This window comes from Netta rufina (genome assembly GCF_964035555.1).
Source record: "Netta rufina genome assembly, chromosome: 6".
NCBI classification, from domain to species: domain Eukaryota; kingdom Metazoa; phylum Chordata; class Aves; order Anseriformes; family Anatidae; genus Netta; species Netta rufina.
The window spans coordinates 7873763-7897090 of record NC_140129.1 but is presented as its reverse complement, the minus strand read 5'-3'; the positions used below and the strand labels follow the sequence as shown (position 1 = coordinate 7897090).

The following is a 23328-nucleotide window of genomic DNA, read 5'->3' as shown; positions in this document are numbered from 1 at the left end:
AAAGCCATCTTCCCAGTTAGTTTAACAACAAATATGTCAGCGACAGCTCCTCAAACAGCACGAACCCACGCAGCCTCGTGTCAAGGCACTGGTACTGCTCTGCTGCGTACCCACGCAAGATCTGAGCTGGGCTCTCCGACCTGTCCCAAAAACACCCAAGTCAGCAGAAAAAACTGCTCCTGAGGAGAGCAGATGTGCAACACTCCCTGCGGAGCTGCACGGTTTATTGATGGCCTGTCTGCTTCTTCCTGGGTCACCTGCTGGAGCTGGGCTTGAATTCCAGCACCTGTAGTGCTGGGGCTGTGTTCTGAAATCAAGTCATGCTTTCAAAACACACCTTTCACAGACAGGGGCTTCGAACAGGAATTCACAATGAACCACGGGCCGCTGAGGCAGGGCTCCCACTCTCCTCTGCTTCCCCACCTCCCAGCCTGCGCCTCCTGAGGAAGGAGAAGGGCAATGATCGGGGCTGCACCTACCCCTTTCTAACACCCCACAGGCCAGGAGGGGTTTTTATGCCCTGTCCACAGAGCAAGGACACGCTCTCCACCAGGACCAAGCTCTGAAGTGTAACACTATAAACTATGGTGGTGTCAGCATTCCCCACTGCTAGCAGGCTAGCAAATTTGGTATCCACCAAAATGGAGGAGCTGTTCTTCCTACTAACATTCACCTGAGAAACTGAGCTGTAAGGAGACAGTTCAGCTCCCTGCTCTGCCAGACTTTGGGTAAGCCTTACCGCCTGTATGCTCAGCTCCCCTGCAAAGTGGGGGTTTACCATGCTCCTCTTCTCTCACTGGAATTCGGCGAGACAGTCTCTTATCGATACCAAGACATTCCTTTTGGGGCACTATGCTCACTTCCGAGTGCTGCAAGACGGCCCAACCTCCCCTAGATCTCATTCAGATTTCCCCCAGGAGAGAACTGGACCCCACTATCCCTTCTTTTCACCCATCCAGCCAGGCCTTGAAGTCCCATCTCACTCCTGGTTGTCTCAGACACCCAGATGTCATCTGTTCAGATTTCCTTCTCGATCACAAGCTGACAGTGTGACAAACAGCCGGTGGGGTCACTCCAGGGCCCTCCCCTCCATCTGCTTTCATGAGACAGGCAAGGCCAAATCTAGGGAAAGGATTTCCTGGTAACAGCACATCCTGTTGCACACCACTGCTCAGCCCACCACTGTCCAGTCACGGACTGGCAGCACGAGACCAGGCTTTTTCTTGCCATGTGCGTGTGTACACGGCTAAGTGCAGTGGGCAGGCTGCTCTTAAGATTTCTTTACTGAAGGTACGAAGTTAACACATAAAAAAATGCAACAATGCAACTGAAGCAACACTTCCTCCATCTTAGAGGACCCCAGAAGCAAAGGTGAACTGAAACACGGCTGCAGCATGACCCAACCTACACAGTCTCTTAAGCACCGGGTCCAATCCTCCCTGGAAAGAAGTCTGCTGGGACAAACAGAAGCGAGGCAATGGGTGCCCTTCCCAGTCTCTGCTGTTTCTGCAAATGATTGGCCTTGCCAGGACAACAGTGAGAACAGACAAATGGTTGTAAGTTAGGTCTGTTGCTCCCCCATCGTTATTCCATATAACATTTCACACATGGAAACAGCTTCCCTGCACAAAGCAGCGAGGCCTGGCCCGGCAGCACGCAGTGAGAGTGCTGCCTGCTGAACTGCTCGCAAAGGTCTCCCTCTGCTTCCAACCCCCCTTCCCCAGCTGCCTGCCATACCTGCTTGTTCTAGCTCTGGATTTCCTCTTGGCAGAGACCATCTCCTTGCTACCAGTTTCTACAACAGCTCTGCAGGGCCCAAACCAAGACTCCGGACAGAGCTGTTCCTCCAGCTACATCCAAAATCTTGCCGCAGGGCACCCCCAAACCAACCGGGAGACAAAGAGCAAGGGATGGGCTTGACTGAACAAGAAGTGTTGCCTGTAACCAGCAGCAGTGCCTGGGAACAGCAAAACGCTTTTGCTGATGCTAACTGCATTTCAGCAACAAAGATTTGGAGCGACGATTGTATCACAGCCCATTCTTTTCCATTGGAAATAATCCCACAGCACAGGTAACACGGTGCCAGGCACGCTGGGGACTGGAAACAGCTGGCTGCAGGAGGAGCACAGGAATGCCAAGGCTCATTTGCATCACTCAATTAGCTTTCCCGTGGCTATTGCGGAGATGTGCTTCCTGCTGTGGCCTGCTGGACCAGCCTCTTAGCTCGGGTCAGGAGTGCTTTTTCCCAGCTCGTTGTCTCTGTTCCAACGTGCCTTCAGCATAAGGCAGCCGGACAGCCCGTCCCTGCCTCTCGGGGCAGCCTGGGAGCTAAGAGTTTCCTTGGGAAGGTTTGAGTAGGGATGCCAGACTGAAAAGCTGCACTGACCACTGAACTACATTCATACACCTGAGCCGCGTTGCATGAATCCACTTACAGAGGACACAACACTGGCTGCGTGAGACAAAGGCAGGGCTGGATACCACAAAAGGGCTTGGTGGAGCAGGTCGGCCCTGCAGCCTGTTGCTTAGTCACCAGGAGGATGAAAAACAGTGTGGGATGGCACCGGCTACTGGTCGCATTACTAGAGCTATTATTTCCTGCCACCCATAGCAGAGAAAGGGAAAGGAACCTTAGTGATAAAGAGCAGTTTGGCACGATTAGCATCTGTGGAGTGATGCTGGATTTAGAGCAGCTGAGGCTGGGACCAACCTCTGGGGTCCAGAGTGCACCATTCAGAGCGTGCCACTCCAACAGCAAGGAACTCAAACTGATCTGGGGCTTTTCTTTTTCTTTTTCTTCTTCATCAAGGAGCTGCATGTATGTTTTTAAGGCATTCAAGACAAATGCAACATGACACAGATGTTAGAGGGCAAAAGCTTGTGCAGCTGAACAACAGACTTCTGTAAATAATCAAGCTACTCCTTCTCTTCGACATCTCCCTCCACATTCATTTCTGTTTAGCTCCAGATCCAGCTTGTTCCGGGGGGCAAAGGAGACCAAGAGCTGCTCAATTAAAACCGTGCAGCTGGTTAAAGAAGCAGAAATCACAGGAGATGAAGTTAGGGACGTGCTGGCTACAGTGCGCTCCCAGTGCCATCATGTGGTGAATCGTGGTTAAGACACCAAAAACGCGAAGCAGAAAAGCTGGCCGACACGCAGCCAATAACTCAGCGAGGAGGTGCTCCCAACCTCATAAACCATGAAGGGAAAGCTCAAGTCAGCAAGAGGCTGGAACCGAAATATATAGCTGAGCGCCCTAATTTACTGCTATCTTTCCGACTTAGCTTTAGATGGTCATTTTTCTTAAGGAAGGAAGATTTATATTTAAATATGTCTGAAATTATAGGTGTTTGAAAGTGCAGTGCTAAAGCAACACGTACCACATGAACACATACCACATGATCACAGCATGGCAGAAAAAATTAAAAATCCATCAGACAGGCCCAAAAAAAGTCCTGCATTTGACCCTCGGGTGTAGTAAGCTGGTATGAGTCCCATGTTTGAAGGAAACTGTCCTAGGTATGTGAGTGCAGCCTGCTGGTATTACTGCATGCCATCCACAGCCCCAGCCCCAGCCTCAGAGATGCAGTAAGGGTTTTCCTACATAAACCAGAACTTACAAAATCCCCACGGGCAGCAAGATGCCTGTACGCTCGAAGTTATTTTCCCCAAAAGAGCATTCTCAGGCACTTCCTTGGTTCGAGTGAGGCAGTCAGATGGGGTTTAAGGGAACTCCACTCACGCCGAGTGCCAAAATAAACTTCTCAGCATCAACTGCATCAGTGCTCAGGGCCTGCCATGGTTTTCCCAGCAGAAAGACCCCTAGTAAGAACAATGTGTCCTAGGACAAAGCTGTTTTCTCTTACCTGTTTGCTTCCTTCAGGATCTTCTCCATGTTCACAATGCCACGCATCTTATACAGGAACCACTTGTCGATGGCCGTGAGCTTGTGAATGACATCCACAGGGACTTTGTTAGTCAGAGCCTGCCAAAAAGAGGAGAGCACCAACCATGCATGAATGCACGCTCTGCAAATAGAGCAAACAGCAGCAGCAGCCATGGAACGGAGACATAGGTAGCAGCACAGATCAACAGATCAAAGGTCTGCCAGGGGAACCCAAAATGTGCCCCTCAAGCAGGACATAGGGAGGGACCAAGCCACTGCTGCACACCCTCTGGTAACGAGAGCTGGCTCCTGTTTGAAGAGCTGGAGAATCTGCATTTTACAGAGCCAGCAGCCAAACTTCAACTGATGGCAGCAAGGCCTGGTGCCACTGAATATGTGTCTTAACTACCAGGCACATTCAGTCTGCAGAACCAACTCCACAACTGTACCCCTTACACCCAGGTCACTTAAATCTCCATCCCACTGTCACCTCATACCTGCAAATATTAAGCAGGAAGGTCCAGATTCTCAGCTGTGGAGCAACTCACTGCTTGGGAGCATAAGTCTCAATTCACCTTTGAAAAACTAGACTGACTCGGAACACATGGCCTTGAAATACCTCTGAAGTGGAGAGTCCAGTCCTAGGTGACACTCTGCAGCTACAGCGTAACTGCGGCTATCCTGCTGGAGCTCTTTTATTTATTTCTACTTTTTATCCAACTACCCACACAATGGGGTTAAAAGGATCCTCATGGAGCTATGCAGAAGACAGCATTTGACAGGACACCACACTATTTTAAAAAATATCTCAGAAATTTGCTAGACAGTGCCCCAGCATGGATACAGTTTTATCTTCTATCACTGCTACTTCCTGGGTCTCAGCAGCGGTGTACGGGTACAACTCTCCTGATAAAACAGCCATAATCAACCATGATGATAATACCAGCACGCTATCTTCGCTGAGATGAAGAAATCAGGCTCATTAATTTGTTACCGTGCTTAATTGTTTTCTTGCAGGGCAACATCCCTGGAACAAAGCCAGAGCAACGCCACTGAAGAAAACTCCAGCATTAATGCGGGGATGAGCTCAGCCACTGCACACCAGCAGCTTTCCTCCCAGTCACCAGGCTGCAGACACGACGCCGTACTGCCACCGCTTTGCTTAGGGTGATTTTATGGCAGCAGAGAGAAATGTGGGCCACGTCACTGCTGTGTTCCACAGCGACATTAAGTGGCTAAATTTAATTTGGGATGGGGACAGTCCTCTCCCAGGGCACTGCAAAATACTGACACCACCTCAAAGCACCTTCTGCTTTCTCTAAGGATTCCCAGGTTGCTCGCCCAGGGCTCCTTCTCTTGTCCTGAGAGGCAGTAAGCTGCTGACTGAATGACCAGCCTGCCCTCAGCACCCAGCAGCCATGGGGTGTTGGGAGAGCACGGTCACGCTGCAACATTAGTGGGATTCCTTTTGCCTGCCTGGTTTCACAAAGTATGGGCATGGTTTGGGGACCTCCAACCTTCAGTCACGGGTCGCTGAGCCACACACACGCAGGTAACGTGACCACACACACTTATTCTGCTTAGAATGCTTCATTTAAAAGTCCTCATGGGAAACTGAAGAAAACAAATGCCTACCTCCCTTTCAGCAGAGGAGGGGAGGAGAAACTAAGCTACCTTAGTAGCTTAGCTCAGCCACCCGTGCTGTCTTTAAGGCCCCTTTGTTCCTTCTGTCTCATGCCTGCTCCCCAGAGGAGGTATTTGGCTGGCTGTGGCTGGGAGCACGAGTGTAAGCTAACGTGTCTGCAGTGGGGACATCTAGGAGACCATGACCCCAGGGTGAAAGCGTGCAGATCAAGTCCACAGCGTAAACCCACTTACATACAAACCCTAAGAGTCACCAAAAAAATAAGCTATAACCCAAAAATAAGCTACAGCCCTTCTTGCCCATCAGGTGCAGCTACACTCTTGCAGCACTTGGCCACTGCTCAAAGAGCAACTGTCATCTATTTCAGCCTCTCTCCAGTGGCCTTTTTTTTTTCTTTTTTTTTTTTTCTTTTTTTTTTTTTGAAAAAAACACATTACAACAGGGAGTCTCACTACAACAGCAGTAACTCTGAATGACAGCTGAACTGCCTTCTCTTTCACCTGAACAGTTACTGTTTTCATCAGTCAAGGAGAAAAAGGAGAGAGAGAAAGAGCAAAAAGCCTTGGAGAGCTGGCAATGGGGCTTGTGGGGGGGGGAGGAGAAGACACAATGAGGCTCCATCCAGTTTCAAACAAAGCTGAGGGCTAATAGGGACTAGCTGTTGGCTTTTAAATGTCAGCAAGATGGAAAGGGATTTCCAGGCCCTCTGCCCCAGCTGCTGGAGGTGCCCCTTCCTGATATTGCTCGCCTCAGTTATTAATGGAGACGAATTAGTGCACAGTGTCAGACAGAGGCAGCTCTTTACAGGGAGGGATTAAGACTTTGATCTGGCTTTTTTTGATAGCTGACAGTGAAAATGCCACCAGCTGGGAACACCCAGAGTGTTAAGCATGGCCCTAACTCACCTTTATCTGCCTAAATCCCCTGTGTTAACATGGGGCTCAGATTAACCTTTATAAAAGCCCCCTGAGCCACTCAGAGAGATGAGAAAAGATTTTCCCTCAGTTGCAAGAGAAAGCTGTAATAGAGACCAAGCGCAGCTGCTGAAGGATGTTCTGCACTTATGAAGATGCATATTTCCCCAGCTTGAAAAGCAAGAGTCAACAGCTGGACAAGCCGTACACTCACAGAACATCTTGTGCTTTTCATTCAGATCATTTATAAGAGGGACAGCGACGTGAAAACCTTTTTACAGACACCACGGTACAACCCCAGCTCCCCACTGCAGTAATGAGTTATTTACATGAGCACAAGGGTCTTAAAGACTCTGCCATGCAAAGTCAGTGACAGAAAACACAGTAAGTGGGGTTTCCTACCAGGAAATTGCCCCTACTCTGTACATGGACTAACCCCACACTTACCCTGAGATACAGACAGGCAAACACCATGGAACTGAAGGCAGAAATAATTTCGGACCCTTGCTCCTCTTACAGTAACAGGAACTCTTACCCAGAAACCCTGAAAGATGAAGTGATTTGCCTTCTGTGACAGGAGACAGGTTAAAGAATGCTAGGGGAGAAGTTGAGCCTGTTTCAAAGAACTGGGGATTCCTGGATGCTGAATTTAACGTGGAGTCTTAATTGCTTTCAAGTTTCAAGCCCATACCAATGCAACAGTTGCAAAAAGACATTACTCTCAGCCTGCAGCTTATCATTCTATCACCCTTCGTTTCAGTTCACTTCATTTTTTTCCTTCATCCCTTCCCATAAAACTAATGGCAACCTGCCAAACTGGCCAACTTGACTGTAGCTACCGCCAGTGCAAATAAAGGCTGAATACTGGCCAGCATTTAGCAAGCAAGTGCATTATAGGAATAAACAAAAGCAAGCGATCCAGATTTCCACCAACACTGCCACAGACTGATCTGCCAGGACACAGGAACACAACAAGCACGGACTTGGATTGCATCAAAAGGCAAACATGTTCCTGAATACAGAAGATCCAAGAGAACACAGATGTCAGCAAGAAAAAGTAAATATATCCCCCCAGCTGTTGTGCTCTACAAGGGAAATTACACGTGATAGAGATTACCTGGACTTGAACAGCAGTGAAGGTACTACACAAACAGCTCAAGTGTGCTTGACAGAGGAAAGCAAGGGGGTGAGGAACACTAGACCAGGGGACCCAAGCTGTTAGCAATCATTCAAGGCACATGGTCAAGGGCTTTTGATCTTTTGTTACCTTGGCCATTGCATATATCCGAGTGCTGGATGGCTCAGCGAGTTCCTTCTGGAGATCTGTGCTGGCTGGCCAGGCTTTATTCAGGGGCAGGCGTGAAGTGAAGCCATCTACAGAGGGGTGGCACATTCTCAGGGCTTTTTGGAAGCTCTCTTCAAAAGTGCGTCCGATAGCCATAACCTGTAAGGGAGAGCACATCAGGTACGGTGAGCTGCTGCCCAGCTCTCCCCTGAGTAACAGATGGGTGCAAGTTGAAACCACAAGGACGGACAGCCAGAGAAAGCTCACAGCCTTCAACCCGCTCCCTAAGATAGCCACATTGGCTTTAAAACAGGCGCAGCTGCCTGAGCCTTGGGAGTCCCACTGCTAGGCCTGCCTCTGCCAGTAATCACCAACAGGGAGTTTTGGACAAGTGACTCCTATCTGGTTTTGTCTCCCTACCTGTAAAATACAGGCAATCGCTGCTCTCCTCGGAAACTGCTTTGAAGCGCTGCAGTATGGAGAGCATTATGCAGCAGCACGGGTGTAGTAATACAGAAGGATATTTCTGTTTAACAACCTGTTAGAGAGAGAAACTCACAGTGGGAATTTTAAGGTTCAGAAGAAATCTGCTCCTCTTCCTGTAAATTACATTTAACAGTGACACTCCCCTGTGAGGGCTCTCTTAAAGCATTATTCCTCCTTGGCACAGCAGCATTGGGGTTTCCCACCTTCAATCTTGACTTCACGTCCAGTAAGAAAAAGAGATTTTCTCTGTGGAAATCTGTGAGGTAACAGAGCCCTTTCTCAAATTTCTACATTTGTATTTCCCAGCACAGCAAAACCCTAACAACATAAAAGTCTTCCCAAACACAATGTTGAAAAATGTCAAAGAAAAAAATAACATTGTTTTCTCTTTTCTCACAGCTCCGAGCCCATTGCCCAGCACAACAGAGCTCTGGAGAAAAAACAAAAACAAAAACAAAAAACAGGCAAAGCCAGACTGTTCAATTAATAAAAATGCAGCAGGTGCTGCCATCTGCTTTCAGGTTCAGGCCTAGGAAGATGATCGTGACATACTAATCGAGACAAAGCTGCAAGAAGCCCTTTGCTTCACAGACACCCTCGTCTCCTGGAGACTAATCTTTTTGGTGAGTGCCTCTGCCAGCAGCAAGCTGTCTCTCCTATGCTTCTCCGTCCTTGTGTCAGTTCACCCCTGGCAATGGTAGACTGGAACAGTTGGGGCTCTTTCCCCTCTCTCTTTACCCAGCATCCTGTTTCAAGAAGGATGAGAAGCACGGGGGATTCACGTTGTTCTGCTTTTGTGACAGACAGCCACAGGAAGGGCTCCGTATTTTCTCCCTGCAAGTGGCTATGGCCAGCAAGCGATGGCCATACAGCTGATGGTTCATAAGACAACTGCATTTGGGAGCTCCAGCTCTACAGAACGGTCCAAAAAACCCTTAAGCAGGAAGGATTAATATCAGTAAGCATCAGCTCACTGAAAAAAAAAAAAAGCTCATTGACATTAAAAGCCAAAACTGCAAATGAAAAACGAAGTTCTAATTAATCCTTCTAATTGTGATGAAGGCTCATTGTGTGAGCAAGGTAGAATTGATGTTAGGAAGGTCTCATGTCAAAATAATTTAATAAAATAGCTACTTGAAAAGCATTAGGAGAAAAAGGCAGCCGAAAAAAAACACAAAATTAATTATTTTGCTTTGGTAGCTGGTATGTAATTAACTAATTAAGAGGGTAATTTATCCATTTCCCTCCCTCTTAAAACTTGGTCTGAAAATGCTGCTATTGTTCCAGACACCTCAAAATCAGCGTTTAAAAGTCCCACTGTCATGTTCCAGACACAGGAGACTTAATCATCAAGATAAGTAAGTCAGAACTTCAGAGCCATATCACGTGTCGTGCTTGGATTTCAAGAGCAGAAGTAGGCCAATGTTTGCCATGTGGATTTAACAGGGAGGACAAATAACTACGGGAACAACTGTGAGCTGCTGTTCTTCTACATCACTGAAAATCTTAAACTACAGTTCTTGAAGTTATACTCAAATGAACCATCACTACAGAACTCCAAACAAAGAATAACTCTGGGAGTCCTGTCACAAGTGTCAAGAATGAAGCAAACCTCAGGTGATCCAAAGCGGTCTCTTCCTTTCATAGTCAAACCATTTATGAATCCTCGCTGTGATATCTAAGATTACACAGCCCAAACTCCTTTCAGTTAAATACAGTACTGGATACAAATTGTCTGAATAGAACTGACGTCTTCAAAAGCCATTGGGCCCAGGAAGACAGAGATCCTGAGGACTTTCCAGAAAGAGAAATGTCTTTCCCAAGTGGTAGAGGGGAAGGGAAGGGGAGGATCTCACACTCACCTCTCCCACACTCTTCATGGAGCTTCCAATCCGGTTGGAGGTGCCCTGAAAGCGGTCCAGATCCCAGCGGGGTATCTTGGTAACAACATAATCCAGGCTGGGCTCAAAGCAGGCCGAGGTGTTTCCTGTCATCACGTTTTTGATTTCGGGTAAGGGGATCCCCAAGGCAATTTTGGCAGCAATGAATGCTAATGGATACCTGCCACAGAGGAAAGGTAGAGAACAGTAGAGTGGGAAGTACTTGCTTTTGCAATTTGCTTGTACTACAAATGACAAGGAAACTTCATAAACCCCTCAACCTGCTTTATTTAAAGTATTTGCAACTATACTTTTTGTTCCCTGTTCCTGGCACATTTCTGTTAAGTGTAAACTCAGCCTGTCTTCCTAGATCAGCTTACCGGGAGAATTTCACCCTGCATGCCTTCACTCTCTTGAAAAGAAAGCAGAGCCCTGAGTTTAAGCTGCAGCCCTAAAGCTCAGGATGTTTGGATCAGGTTCCTGGGTTTTGCTACCAACTTCTCAATTCTCCTCTGCATCACTCTGCACATGTAAAATTAGAACTGAGTTGTTTCGTTTTATTCTCCTTTCTTCAAACATTGAGCTTCTGAGGGCCTGGACTATGCTTTGCAGGTGGCTAGGTGACTTAATCCCTGCTTGGTTGGGGTCACAGGCAGTCTACCAGTAAAAACATTTAGACTAATTGCTTCAGAGTCCTAAAGAGAGACCCCATAAACAGGATGCCCCGTGTCCCAGCTAAAAGGTGTCTGATACACAGTCCTATAACCAACCACATGCAACCTGGTGTGGTACCATGGCTGACCGACCCCCAGAAGTGGAAGATCAGTGTTTCTCCTTTCATGTTTTTCATTTAGCAGATGAAGGAATTGAACTTCACTTTTTTCCCCTTCTTTCTTCTCCCTTTTCTTTTTCCTCAAAAGGAAAAGTGGCTTCCCCACACTGTTGCAGAAAATTGTAGAGTTCTTCCAAGCCTCAAAAATGTTACTTATCATTTGAACACAGGAATCACAAGAGGAAAAAAATGATACTGGGGGCTTCAACAGTCTGCAAAGAATTAGACTTAGTTCAAGGATGGCAATAGGAACGGAGATGACTGGTCTGCAAAGCTGGCCTAGCTGGAGCGGAGGGAATGCAGTCAGCCTGTAAACCTGCCTGTTATTCTCATTTTGCTAGGGATGTCATCCTTCACAATTTTCAGTCGTCTGGAAAAGCCTCATCAGCAAACAAGATGTTTTATTCCAATATTAGAAGGAAAGTCTCATCTTGAAAAATCACCTGCAATATTCCCCACATCTTCTCCTTACGCCCCATACTTTTTCATGATGGGTACTGACAGCTGAACCACTCCATTATACAATACACACTGCGTAAGCAGCCAGAGCACTTCTGTATCAGGTGCTGTATACATCAAGCAGCCTAACTTCCTAACTATGATACCGTAAGCATTTCCTTCCCCATAAATCTTCCAGAGTCTTTTGCTCATTCACTGGAAAGGATATTTGAGGTAACCAGTCAGCAGCACAATCTGCAAGAAGCCCCTGGGTTGCTGAATCCAGGTATCGCGTTGGGTCACAGGCCTAATCCAAACGTGCTTTTCAGAACCTTCCTCAGCACAAACCCTTCCCTCCCTCAGGAGGGTTTTCCTACAACATTTCCATCAAAGCCAGTTTCACAATGACTTGTTGGAGGTGCTTCCAGCCACACACAATCCATCTGCAACAGCTCTTCGGAAATCTCCCAGTGCTTCATCACACCCAAAGTGAGCCCAAGCTCTCAGCACAAAGCTGCCTGGAACCCAAGTGGCTTCAGCCTTTCCAGTGCATCATTCAAAAGAGAGATCCGTGTTGGTTTTTGAGAATCCCAGCTGGCTGGTGGTTGTCCCTCCTCAACGCAACAGATGGGTACTACTTCCTACCCTAATACATTGCAGAGCTACCTACCTAGGCCTGGATCTCGCTTTATTATCCACAAAGCCACCATTTTAAAGATGTATCGTGCCCGCAGCGAGACCACACAAACAGGTATGTTTTGCTGTGAGTCTGTCATCCAAAAAGAAAACAATGCAACGCCCACCGTCCAGCATCATGGCTTATCTCCGCTCTGCTATGGCGCTTCAACAACACAGGAGTTGTTGAAAACTGCAAATTACAGATTAATTTGCACCTCTCAACAGCATCTGCAAAGTGCAATTAGGAAGCCAATTTTTAAACTGCCTGCTCTGACCATCCTTATCTTGATTAGTTTATGATTAGCCAACAAAACAAAGCAGCTAGCAATACCATTTGCATCAATCTGACAGACAGCTCGTTAATAACTGTGTCCTCTGGGTCCCAGAGATGATTTGCAGCCAACATATGGATACAGTGGATATGCTTTGTAAGGAGAGCTAGTGGGCTCCCCTCCCACACGCCTCCTGAGAGTTTTTCCATTTGCAGCAGCAGCATCAGCAGGCAGGAATGGACCTGGAGAGCTCACTAACCCCTTCTTCCACCTCCCTGCAGGACTGATTCTCCCATCTCATTCCCAGGAAGTGCTGACAGGAACCACCATCCTTAGCAACTTCCCATGCAGGAATCTACATCTCACTGCTCTGACTGCTCCAGAGTTACCCCTAATAGCCACCTTTAGTCTTCTGTGCTGCAAATTAAGCTTGCACCTCCTTGTCTTAATGGCATGGACAACAGACTCAAGAGCTCCTCCTCCTTGCAGCTGTCACTTATGTATTTAAAAAATACCCCAATCCAAGTCATTGCCTTAACTCTCTTTCTGATCTTCTCCACTCAGTTTTTGTTTGCTCATTTGTTTGTTTTGTGATTGTTCTTTACATAAACTTACCCTGTTGCCTTGGATGCCAAAGCCGAACTTCTCGAGAGTCTGGCATTAACTTCAATGATGTAGTACTCCAGGGAAGTTGGATGCAGAGCAAACTGGATATTGCACTCTCCCACAATACCCAGATGTCGGACAACCTTGATGGCACGATCCCTCAGCATCTGAAATTCCTCATTAGCGAGTGTCTGGCTTGGCGCCACTACGACAGAATCCCCTGTTTGTCACAAGGCAGCAGAGGAGGAAAATGAGAAGCGGTTCGGCAGCAGAAAATTCTAGCCACATAGGTCACTTTCTTTGCTAACCCATTGCCAGTAACGAAGTTATCACAAACATTCAAAAATGTGGATGCAATGAAAAACACAGATAGAGTCCCAGAACTGGATTTTGGAGAAGCCAAAAGCCATCTTAAGAAAAATGAGATCATGGGGACAGGTTCAGCCTAACAATATCTGTTTTACACACTAATTGGTTGCATCAGAGACCTGAAGAGCATTTCTAGAGCCCACTTCATTGACACAACTACATAAACTACTGCATAAAAATAAAAAAGCCCAATTTCCAGTGAGTCACTCTATGTCCAAGCCTACCTGTGTGGACTCCCATGGCATCGATGTTTTCCATACTGCAGACAGCAATACAGTTATCAGCAGCATCTCTCACAACTTCATACTCTATCTCCTTCCAGCCAACAACCGACTTTTCCACCAGAATTTGGTTAGTCATTGCAAATGCCTAGGAATAGGTTAAAAAAAAAAAAAAAAAAAAAAAAAAAAAAAAAACAATAGAAAAGAAAACTTTGTTAGAACTTGCTTTGTTACACCTTGTTAGAACATATTTAAGGCTTCTGTTCTTCTCCAGACAACCCAGGCCAACATGAAAATTGAAAGATGAATATAAGCGAAGTTCATAGCACCCATGACAAGCACTCCATGCTTTATTTCAGGAAAAAAAAAATCATTAGCTTTATTTGAAAGGCACAGAAAATATTTATGTGATCAGATGGTTAAAAAAGCAGGGCATGTGGGCTCGCAATGGCATGTAAATAACAAATAGGAGTACAAAACTATCTAAGGCTCCAATCACACAATAGACACATGCTTTTGTTTGTGCATATGGGCAGCCCCATGGGATATTCATGGGAATTCAGTGGGATAACTCTGCAGAATGCTAAATGACTAAGTGATGGGAAGTGTGGGTGCCAGCAAACACTACTTAATTAATAGCACTAATAATGTTGCTTATCATTGGCATACTAACCAGAAGCAAGATCCGTGATTTATTCTGAAACTAATCTTGCAAGCACTCCTCAGCACAAGAGACAAAAATGAAAAATACAGTTTGTTGGTAAATGAGCATAATCTAAGTGAATAAATGGCCTTAATATTAGCAGATAGAAAACATTAATCACATCTCGCTTAAAAACTTCAAAAGTAACGGGCACATTATCAATCCATCCTTTAGGAAAGCTTCTTCTTTTAATGCAGCACATGAATCAGTTTTCAGCCTTGTCCCCTCTGCAGTCAGCTCAAGCTGTTATTCAAATGCTACCCTTAGGACAGTTGCCAAACTCATGCACAAGAAAAAAAAGAAACAGTTTGAAGAGTGGCACCTCACCCAGTCTGAGGAGGCACTGAGTTTGTGGTGATGTATCAGGAACACCTAACAGTGCCTGTAGAACAATCTGTGCTTCTCCTCTGGTACTGTCTACTGCCTCCCCTCACTCAAAATGAACTGATGCAGGAGACATGAACTCAAGGCCAGGTTACTTGAGCTAGCTGTGCTGTGAAGAAATACACCTACAGGTGTTCAGTTGTCTGAACGTGCCCAGAGTCCAGTGTCTGATAATGTGGTTCACAGAATTACTGCAGACCATCTCCATAGCTGAAATGGAAAGAAGAGTATTTCTGCTGAGCTGCTGAAATGAGAACCGAAAGCTGAGCTAATCCAAACCCACTCAAACTGTTTTTCACTGTCAACTTTGAAACATCGTTCTTCATTCAGAATGCTGAAGCTCTCAGTATCAATTTTGAAAACAAATAAAATAAAAATATTTCAAGTAAAACAGAATCAGACTTTTGGTAAAAATAAAGTTTCAGAAAGACCAAAATTTTCCTAAAATATGACATTGCCCCATTCCTCAAATTTTACAAAAGCAAGATGCTTATGAAAAGCTATTGCTTTACATTTGGTCATGGAAAAGCGGAGACGTTCTGAACCACAAATAAAAAAGTGCCAATCAAAACCACATTCTCTTACTGAAACAGATTTTTTGATATAAACCTTCCAGACAGCTGCACTCACAAGCTTTCTGGGTGAATTTCTGCTTCCTCTAAACAGAAGACCGTGTATAAGCTTGGGTGAGTGAAGTGTTTCCAACCTCAGCCATCAATCTGTAAGATAGGGTTACAGTACCCGCTGCCACCTCCTGCATCTGTCAGTCCTGTCCACTGAGCCTCCCGGGGACAGGCATTGCCTAAGCAGATGTTTGCTAAACACTGTCTGCTCTGGCCCCAGAATTTGTTTGCATGACAACAGTGTGAAGGAGAAAAAAAGCTATTTTCATTTACTGCTCCTAAAGCTATCAGCAGTATTTCTTTCTAGAGATACATGAAAGATTAAGGTAGTTAGAAATTCAGGAAAAGAGAAAAACAGGAATTTTAAAGACATTGGTGGAGACTTATTTCCTAAAATTCAGGATTCGGGGCAGGAAGAAAAAAGCATTCTTTTTTTTGATCTTCCCAAATTATTTTACTTTTCACAGCAAATATAAAGAAAACAATCCCAGATTTCCTACAGAAAGTTGTTTCTTCACAGCCAGACACAGCTGGTAGATGTCAAATTACGAAGAGCATAATCCCATTAAATTTTTACATGAGCTTTTGACTTAGCAAAAATACTTTAGACTGAAATACAGCAGAGGCCCAAGTCTCTCAGCTCTTCTGACTCTGACACTACATTATCACTGAGCTCTTCAAAGGTTTCAACTTCCTTGACATCTGCCATGTGCCACTCACTCCTGAAAGCAGGTGAAAATAATTCACTATGATTCTTTCCAGACTAAAACTGCTGAAACACTTGCTCAGATGAACACTAGTTTAATCATTTTTATTACCCAAGTCAGTAGCAGGAATTACAAAACAAAACAAAAAAAAAAAGAAGGGCATTAGAAGGAATCAGGATAACGTTTTACAGGTAAGATGAAAGGCAGGGTATGTACAATTCCAGTATCTGTGACTATCAGGTTAATATCCATTTAAAAATAAAAATAAAACTCACATGTCCAGACTATTCCTCTAGCTTGCAATCGCAGACTTACCTTTGTACCAAGGTCCAGCAAGCTTTCCTCATCAGGACATATGCCCGACCCCAGACCACCAAGGGCATAAGCAGAACGTATCATGACTGGGTAGCTGATCTTCTCAGCTGCCTTCAAAGCATCTTCAATCTTAAAGGAGATGGGAATACATTTCAGAGACAATGAGAACAACTCAGATGAATAAAGTCAACCAACTCAGGTTACTCTGTTAACTGGAAATCCCATCAATAAGACATTCAGCTGTCTGAAGACAAAATGAAAAGAATGATGTTGGCATTTTAACATTACTTTGTTCTGCCCAACAGCAGAAAAATTGAACATAGGCTCAAGAAGGTGACTTCTGTCCTCACCATGGCCTTCCTCACTGATTTCTCGTGTTCTTACCTGGTCTGTCTTCACAGACTATAGCATCAAATAACCCCTCCGACAGACATCCTGCTTTGAGACTGTTTCCTCCAAACTCAAACATACCTTCCACCCTTCCACTAACTAATTACTTTTTCACACTCTCATCCTCAAGAGGGATTTCAGAACTAGGGATTTTTGAGGACTTGAAATACTAAGCCTAAATGGCTTGTATAAGATTTAAAAAAAAAAAGTGGCCACTGAAATTTTATAAACCTTTGTACTGCAGCACAGAAGTCACCCAACTTGAATTTACTCTTCCTTTCAATGGATAAATTAGCTTAGGCCTTCCAAGTGCTTAACTGCACTTTCATCCATTTTAAATCACTGTGAACCAGCACCAATCCCCATGAAGTGCCAATGAAAGTGTACAAGCTACAGTATCCACAGTTGTATTTAGCTTTCACTGAACAAAACTAGAAATATTTATTTTTAAATAACTCTAGCAACAATAAAAGTAATCACATCTTCAAAATTGTCTGATTTACCGATTCCACTGCAAAGCTAGGAGCAATCATTTCATTTAGCTCAGTCAGTTTATCAGAAAAAAGCTTTCTATCCTCTGTAGCCATGATGGATTCAACTGATGTACCTAGGACCTTCACACCATACTGCTGCAGGACTCCTTGCTTGAAGAGTTCCACTCCTGCAGAGCAAACAAAGCCACAGCTTTGAGGGCTGATGGTAAATGAAGAAGAAAGTGTTCAGAAGATATCTGACTACCTGACCACTTGTCTGGCGTAATCAACAGTTCTTATTCTTTGCCAATATTAGAACTCAGAACCACTACACAGACATTTCTTCCCTAAAATCTAAGAACCACTGGATTACTACTAAAGTTGCTACTTGGCAGTCATCTCAGAGACAAAGCAGTACAGGTAGGTACTACTGCAAGAAGGTTAAATGAAGCTAACTTTTCCTTTTGATCTCTGTCTGGGTGGTGTGAGTACCCCCAATTCAGCTACGGTAACCAGGAGATGAGCTTCCAGAATGATTTACTTTCAAGTGCTGAAAACAGTGATTAGATGCTATGTCCATAGCTTAGCAATTACTCATTCTGCCATGGTCAGCATCTCTGCCTGTGCCTCTAGGCAACACAGCAAGACACAGGTCTTGCACATTTGCATACGAGGAGTCTGCTGAACGTGTGGTGAGAGCAATGAGCTGGTCTGCAAGGGCTGCCAAGGCATCTATCTGCACTGTACTCACCGCAGTTGAGAGCTGTTTGGCCACCCATGCCCAAAATTAATCCATCAGGGCGTTCTGCCTTGATGACCTCCGTGACAAAGTGGGGAGTGATGGGGAGGAAGTAGACAGCATCAGCCTGCTTTATGCCAGTCTCATTGGTCTGCACTGAAGCGATGTTAGGATTCATGAGGACAGTCTTCACATTTTCTTCCTGAAAAAAAAAAACACAACGAAATCTGCATTAAAGCTAGGCCTACATGGAAAAAGAGCTAACAGCAGCAGCAAGGACAGAAGGTGTTCAACAAGCAGCTTCATCAACAGCAGAATGTAGAAAGCCTGGTTCCTCATGATATTGTATAAACTCTGCCTCTATATGCAAGAGGAAGGTTAGCCAAAACTTTATACACTTTTTTCTCTGTCACATATGAGAAACTGAGATAAAGAGATAGTAAAGTTTATCATGTTTCCTGCTATAACAGTAAGAGGTTTACAGCTCTTTGGGCTGCAGATGGAATTTCACTACAGTTTGCCCAACAGTGGAAAAGTTTGAGACAGAGCTGGGCAGAGCAACTCCTCTCACTCTCAAAATATTAATGCATAAAGAGGATGCCAACCAAGTTTTGCTAAAGAGGCCAGAATATGGTCATGCCTAAAAGAAAAAACAAAACCCAACCAACCCCCAAAAAAGGCCAACACATCAACCACAGGCAGATAAAGAGCGACACATTACTGCTTTGTTGAAAAGGTGTACTGGGACACACGCCTCATTTTTATGGGAACTCATTATAATCTCCATCAACGTCTGATAAGGCAATAAACTTCTACAGATGAATAAACCCTTTACAAACAATGCTAACTATGGATGCAAAATACATTTTAAGAGAAATATTTGCCATATAGGAATAGTGGAGGCTTCTTAGAGAGAAGGAAAAACAAGAGAAGAAACTTTCAGAACAAACAGGAACTGTGAGCAGAAATAAAGAAAAGAAGAAAGAGGAAAAGGGTTGATAGATTAAGTAAGCCACCATTCCTCAAGCAAATGGTATGGAAGAGTTGCTGGGACTGGTATAGAAATTACTATTTTTCTTCTGTTCACAGAAAACACGAGAACATTTTGTGATTGCTTGACCCACTGGTTTGGGGAAACAAATACACAGCTCACCTGGAGCAGTGGGATTCTTCCTCAGTGCTCTCTCTGATTACTTATTTCAGTTACTGGATAACATTTCTTCTTTCTCTCTTGATAACTTAAAATACTGCTTTAAAGACTGACTGTAAATTTCTGTTGACACTTTTTCCCCAAGAAAAGTTGGATTTTTTTCCACTGAACAGAAAACTCTGCTTTCCTTGAAAACGTGCATAGCAGGGAAAGGAATAAACAGAAAATCCTTACAGAGAAGATTTCAGTTTTAGACTGAGGACTCCAAACTGAGTAGTTTTCTTGCAGGTGCTGAGGGAGAAGGGTAGCTCACTGACCACAACATTCTTCTATAATAAATATGCTCAGAAATTCAGAGCTACAGTTCTGCTGCAATGAACAAGGGAGGGGAAAGGTTCAGCACTTTCCAATAAGCAAGCGTATCTGTACATCTCAGCCTTTTCTTTCCTACTTATCTGGGGCAAGGTATCTGAAGGACCAGCTGGCAGTGATGAGGAACATAATTAATGAGCAGAATTAACGCACGCTGTGCTAAGAGAGAAGTTTTTACTGATATCACATCCCCAGGCCTAGTTATTTGGGATTCTAGATTTTAATCCACTTGGTGTTTGCTCTTGTAACCCTTTCCTTCAACTTCTGCCTTTTTAATTTTCTTTGTTGTTGCTGTTGTACACACTACGCACAATGTCCACCCATCCTAGCTGGAGATCTTTATCACAACTTAATTAAAACAGAGAATTAATAATGGAGTCTTCCTGAAAGATTCTTCCTTTTGTGCAATAGCCACCTGTACACAGAACAGCTGGGAGAATCCCCAGCCCAAGCAATCATGAAGATTTTTCAGATGGCCACAAGCCATTCTCCGCTGTTCACAGATGCTTCCTGGCCTCCCGCTTCACAGTTTGTTCCTGCCTTCGATGAATATTCTTGCAAATACAAATTCACCGACTGGGGCAGCCCCAGCTCCATGGGGTCTTACTCTAGAAAGAGGCACACACGTAACTGCGTAGGACTGGATGTGAACTGCAGCACCTTCTTGTAAGGACCCGGCATCCAGTAGACTAGGAAGAACAGCAATGCGTCGCAGAGTGAATCAGAACATCCAGCAGTGAGAACCAGTATCGATTTTTTAAACGAAAATAAAACTAAGATGTCTAAGGGGAAAGAAATCTCTTTTTTTTGTCTCCTGTTAATTGTCCCTGTTCTCTCCCATCCCTGCTCTGCAGCTTTCTCCTGGCAGCTACTGACCAACTGCCTTCTCTCCTGCATGCAGCTGTAAATCACACTGCCAGAGGCAAGGTCAGGAAGAGCAAGCGCTGCTGCTGGAATGGCTGATTAGCCTGCAGCAGATCAGAGCAGCTGGCTGATGGCCACAGGAAGGGAAAGAGCACTGTGGGAGGTCAAGCTAGGAAGATTTATCATTAAAAAAATAAAAAATAAAATACACGCACATACACACATAAAAAAAACACTTATTTTTTTCCCCACAAACTGGAGCTGAGTTTGAAGGACGAGAGAGAAAAGGGGAAGAAGGGACAGAGAGGCCTCTTTTCCAACCCAGGTCATTATTGGCACTCACCAGCTCTGGGATCCTCCACTCCTACCTTGTCATCATCTTGACAACATGGCCACTTCAAGCTAGCAGCCAGCAATAGCAATACAGGACACAAAACACATCCAATACAAGATGTGTTGTAACATTAGGACCGATGCAGACCTACCCCAGACTGTATTTAAGATTACTGTAATTGATTTTTTCCCCTTTGCTGACTCTGGGGTCAGCACAGGAATAGAATGGCCCTGACTTTGGTTAGCTTCAGTGCAGATCACAATACTCACCTTGTCAGAGCAGCTATAACTGCTCTGATTCTGTCAGACGGACCCCTACAATCTCTCCTTCTACAAATTAGGAGAATAACACAGCCCTCCAGGCTTCAGAAAGGGGACTTCAGAAGTGGGACATTAAGTTTATTGGACAATAGTCATCCAAAAGGATGACTTTTCATATATTCCTTTCAAAATTATGAATTCACTCTGGAAACAAAACTTGGCATATGTGAACTTTAAAACCCTCATTCCATTTGAAATAAACACATTTAGAAAACCTGTTTTGATAAGAGGTTCAAAATCTTTTGCATAATTGTCTTGATAGCAGCCAACTGCTCTGCTGGCGTTATTATTTGTCTGCCTTGCAATGCCAGCACTCCACAAGTTTCAGTGATTTCAGCTCAGGTGTCACTAACCATCTTCCTCCTCTTCATTCGACCAGAGTGCAGGACGATATGACAAGCCTGGAGTGCTCAGTCACACAACTAAAATAACAAACCAGCTGAAGGCTGCAATGGAAACCTCAAGAATGTCACTCTCCAGTCGATAATTCCGAGTGGTTAACTCATATCACACAACCAACAAACTCAAACCAAAAATGGGTAATTTTATTATTTATTCTACCAGCTTCCCTGCCCCTGCAATGAAAGAGTTGGGCAAACATTCACTGTGACAAAGGAAAATAAAATAAATAAAGTTAGCATTTCCGAAGTATCTGTCTCACCTTCATGGCTTTCACAGCCTGAGATCCAGAGTAATCGAATTCCCCTGCCTGACCGATGGACAAGCCCCCGGATCCAAGAATGAGAACTTTGGAGACCTGGAGGTGTGAAAGAGTATAGAAAAAGTCAGTCCCGTGGTGGTGGATAGCAAAATAAACAGAGAATGCAGCACAGAACAAATCTTAAGTTCCAAAAAGAGAATAAAAGTCACCTCCAAGAACTCTGAAGTTTTTACGTCTAAGAATATTTCTACAGGAATTGTCCCATATCTCTCTGGTTAGAGAAACACAGCTCATGCATAAGGCATGCAATACATGTGTTGATTTTATCATGTGCTCATAGACAACCATGCCTCATTTTGGCTGCCTACAAAGTCCAGCTGCCTTCTAAGATAGCAAAACTGTCTGAAATTCAGCTCCCGCTAGGAATTTCAGACTTATTTGCCAAGCAACAGGGCAGCAATATTATGATGCTGGCACGAGATCTCATGGCTGGATTATCCCTGGGCACCTCCTATACTGCTGTGAGAGCACCTTTCTTGGGAGAACTTGAGAGAAAAATACATAAAATGTCAGATCTTACAAATTTCCAAAAGAAAAGGGAGTCAACAACACAAGAAGAGCTAGACAACTCTAGGACAGGCCTTTTGTACAGGGAGGAATCCTTTGACCTCCATGGCCTGCTTTTTATGCCATTTTGCACAGTGGGTTCAGCAGGAGTCAGCAAGCTCCTAGCCTTACTGACAGGCAGGAACAAAGAGCATCTGTGCACTGACCTCCACTCTAGAAGCTGCTGCTCCAGCCTTGGGCAGGACCGAAGCAATGGTAGTGCCTTTCCCTCTCTTAACCAGTGAAATAAATGAGTCAAACAGGAACTAGGAAAAATAAACACATGAATTTAATCTCCAAAGCAGAACTAAACAAATAATATGCAAAGAAGGGAAAAAACAAAACAAAACAAAACAAAAAAACCAAACAGGCCATTTGCAAGCTCCAGCTATCAACTCTGCTCCGCTGCCTTCTGAAGGCACATTCACACCACCAGAGAAGAGGGGACCGTTATTTATAATGACTTTGCTGTATCTGACAAAGCTGCATTCAAGAAAGTGCGGTCATATCAGGGAGAAAACGCTTATAAATCATGTCTGTGAGCTCTGCTTATATATGGCTGGCAGCATAAGGAAAGAGCGTGCATTGAAAGCTAAAATACAGAAGAGCAGATGCTTAACTAGCTCCAGTGAGCCATGTGGAATGGAGCCCGCTACAGAGCTGGGGTCTGAACAGGTGTGTCTAAGTGTCAGCTGGCTGGTCCCTCCAGAGATCCCAGAGCAGCTGTGAGGAAAGTTTTTTCTGGCTTCCATGTGCCTCATCCCAGGCAGCAGCAGGATACAGCGAGCGAGGCAGGCTGTGACTGCACCCAACTGATGGGGTCCGCAAGGGGTCCAGGTTCCCAAATCCATCCAAGCAGTGGAAGTGCACATACTTGGAGAAGCCAGAGCCGAGGGTTGTTTCACATTCTGTGAGATTTACAGGTCAGATTGGTAGGAAACGTCTTGATATCAAGAGATTTACTTGCAGGTTTAATCAACAACATCAAATTAAGAATAAAATAAGCACTTCCATGTATTCTTCCACCTTCTCAAGAAACGCTAAGTGTATTTCTGTTCAGACGTGCTTTCTCTGCCTTCCACATCCCCTGCTGCTGCTTAGTCATAGTCTGTGACTACGCAATCAGTTGTTATAGAATTTGTGCGAAGTCACAGATGGGGGATTAAAATTTCAT

At 44.7% G+C, this 23328-nt stretch overlaps 1 protein-coding gene across 1 annotated transcript in view; it reads right to left on the bottom strand.

Annotated features, from left to right (window-relative positions):
• Positions 1–23328, bottom strand: part of CPS1 (carbamoyl-phosphate synthase 1) — a gene marked incomplete at both ends in the record, with an annotated part of 88438 nt that overhangs the window by 39259 nt on the left and 25851 nt on the right. The window contains 10 exons of the mRNA XM_084289676.1: positions 3868–3986; positions 7714–7890; positions 10080–10278; positions 12933–13143; positions 13517–13661; positions 16246–16374; positions 17139–17296; positions 17860–18049; positions 21549–21644; positions 22322–22420. Of these exons, the coding sequence (XP_084145802.1) occupies positions 3868–3986; positions 7714–7890; positions 10080–10278; positions 12933–13143; positions 13517–13661; positions 16246–16374; positions 17139–17296; positions 17860–18049; positions 21549–21644; positions 22322–22420 (1523 nt within the window). The remainder of the gene's footprint in view (positions 1–3867; positions 3987–7713; positions 7891–10079; positions 10279–12932; positions 13144–13516; positions 13662–16245; positions 16375–17138; positions 17297–17859; positions 18050–21548; positions 21645–22321; positions 22421–23328) is intronic.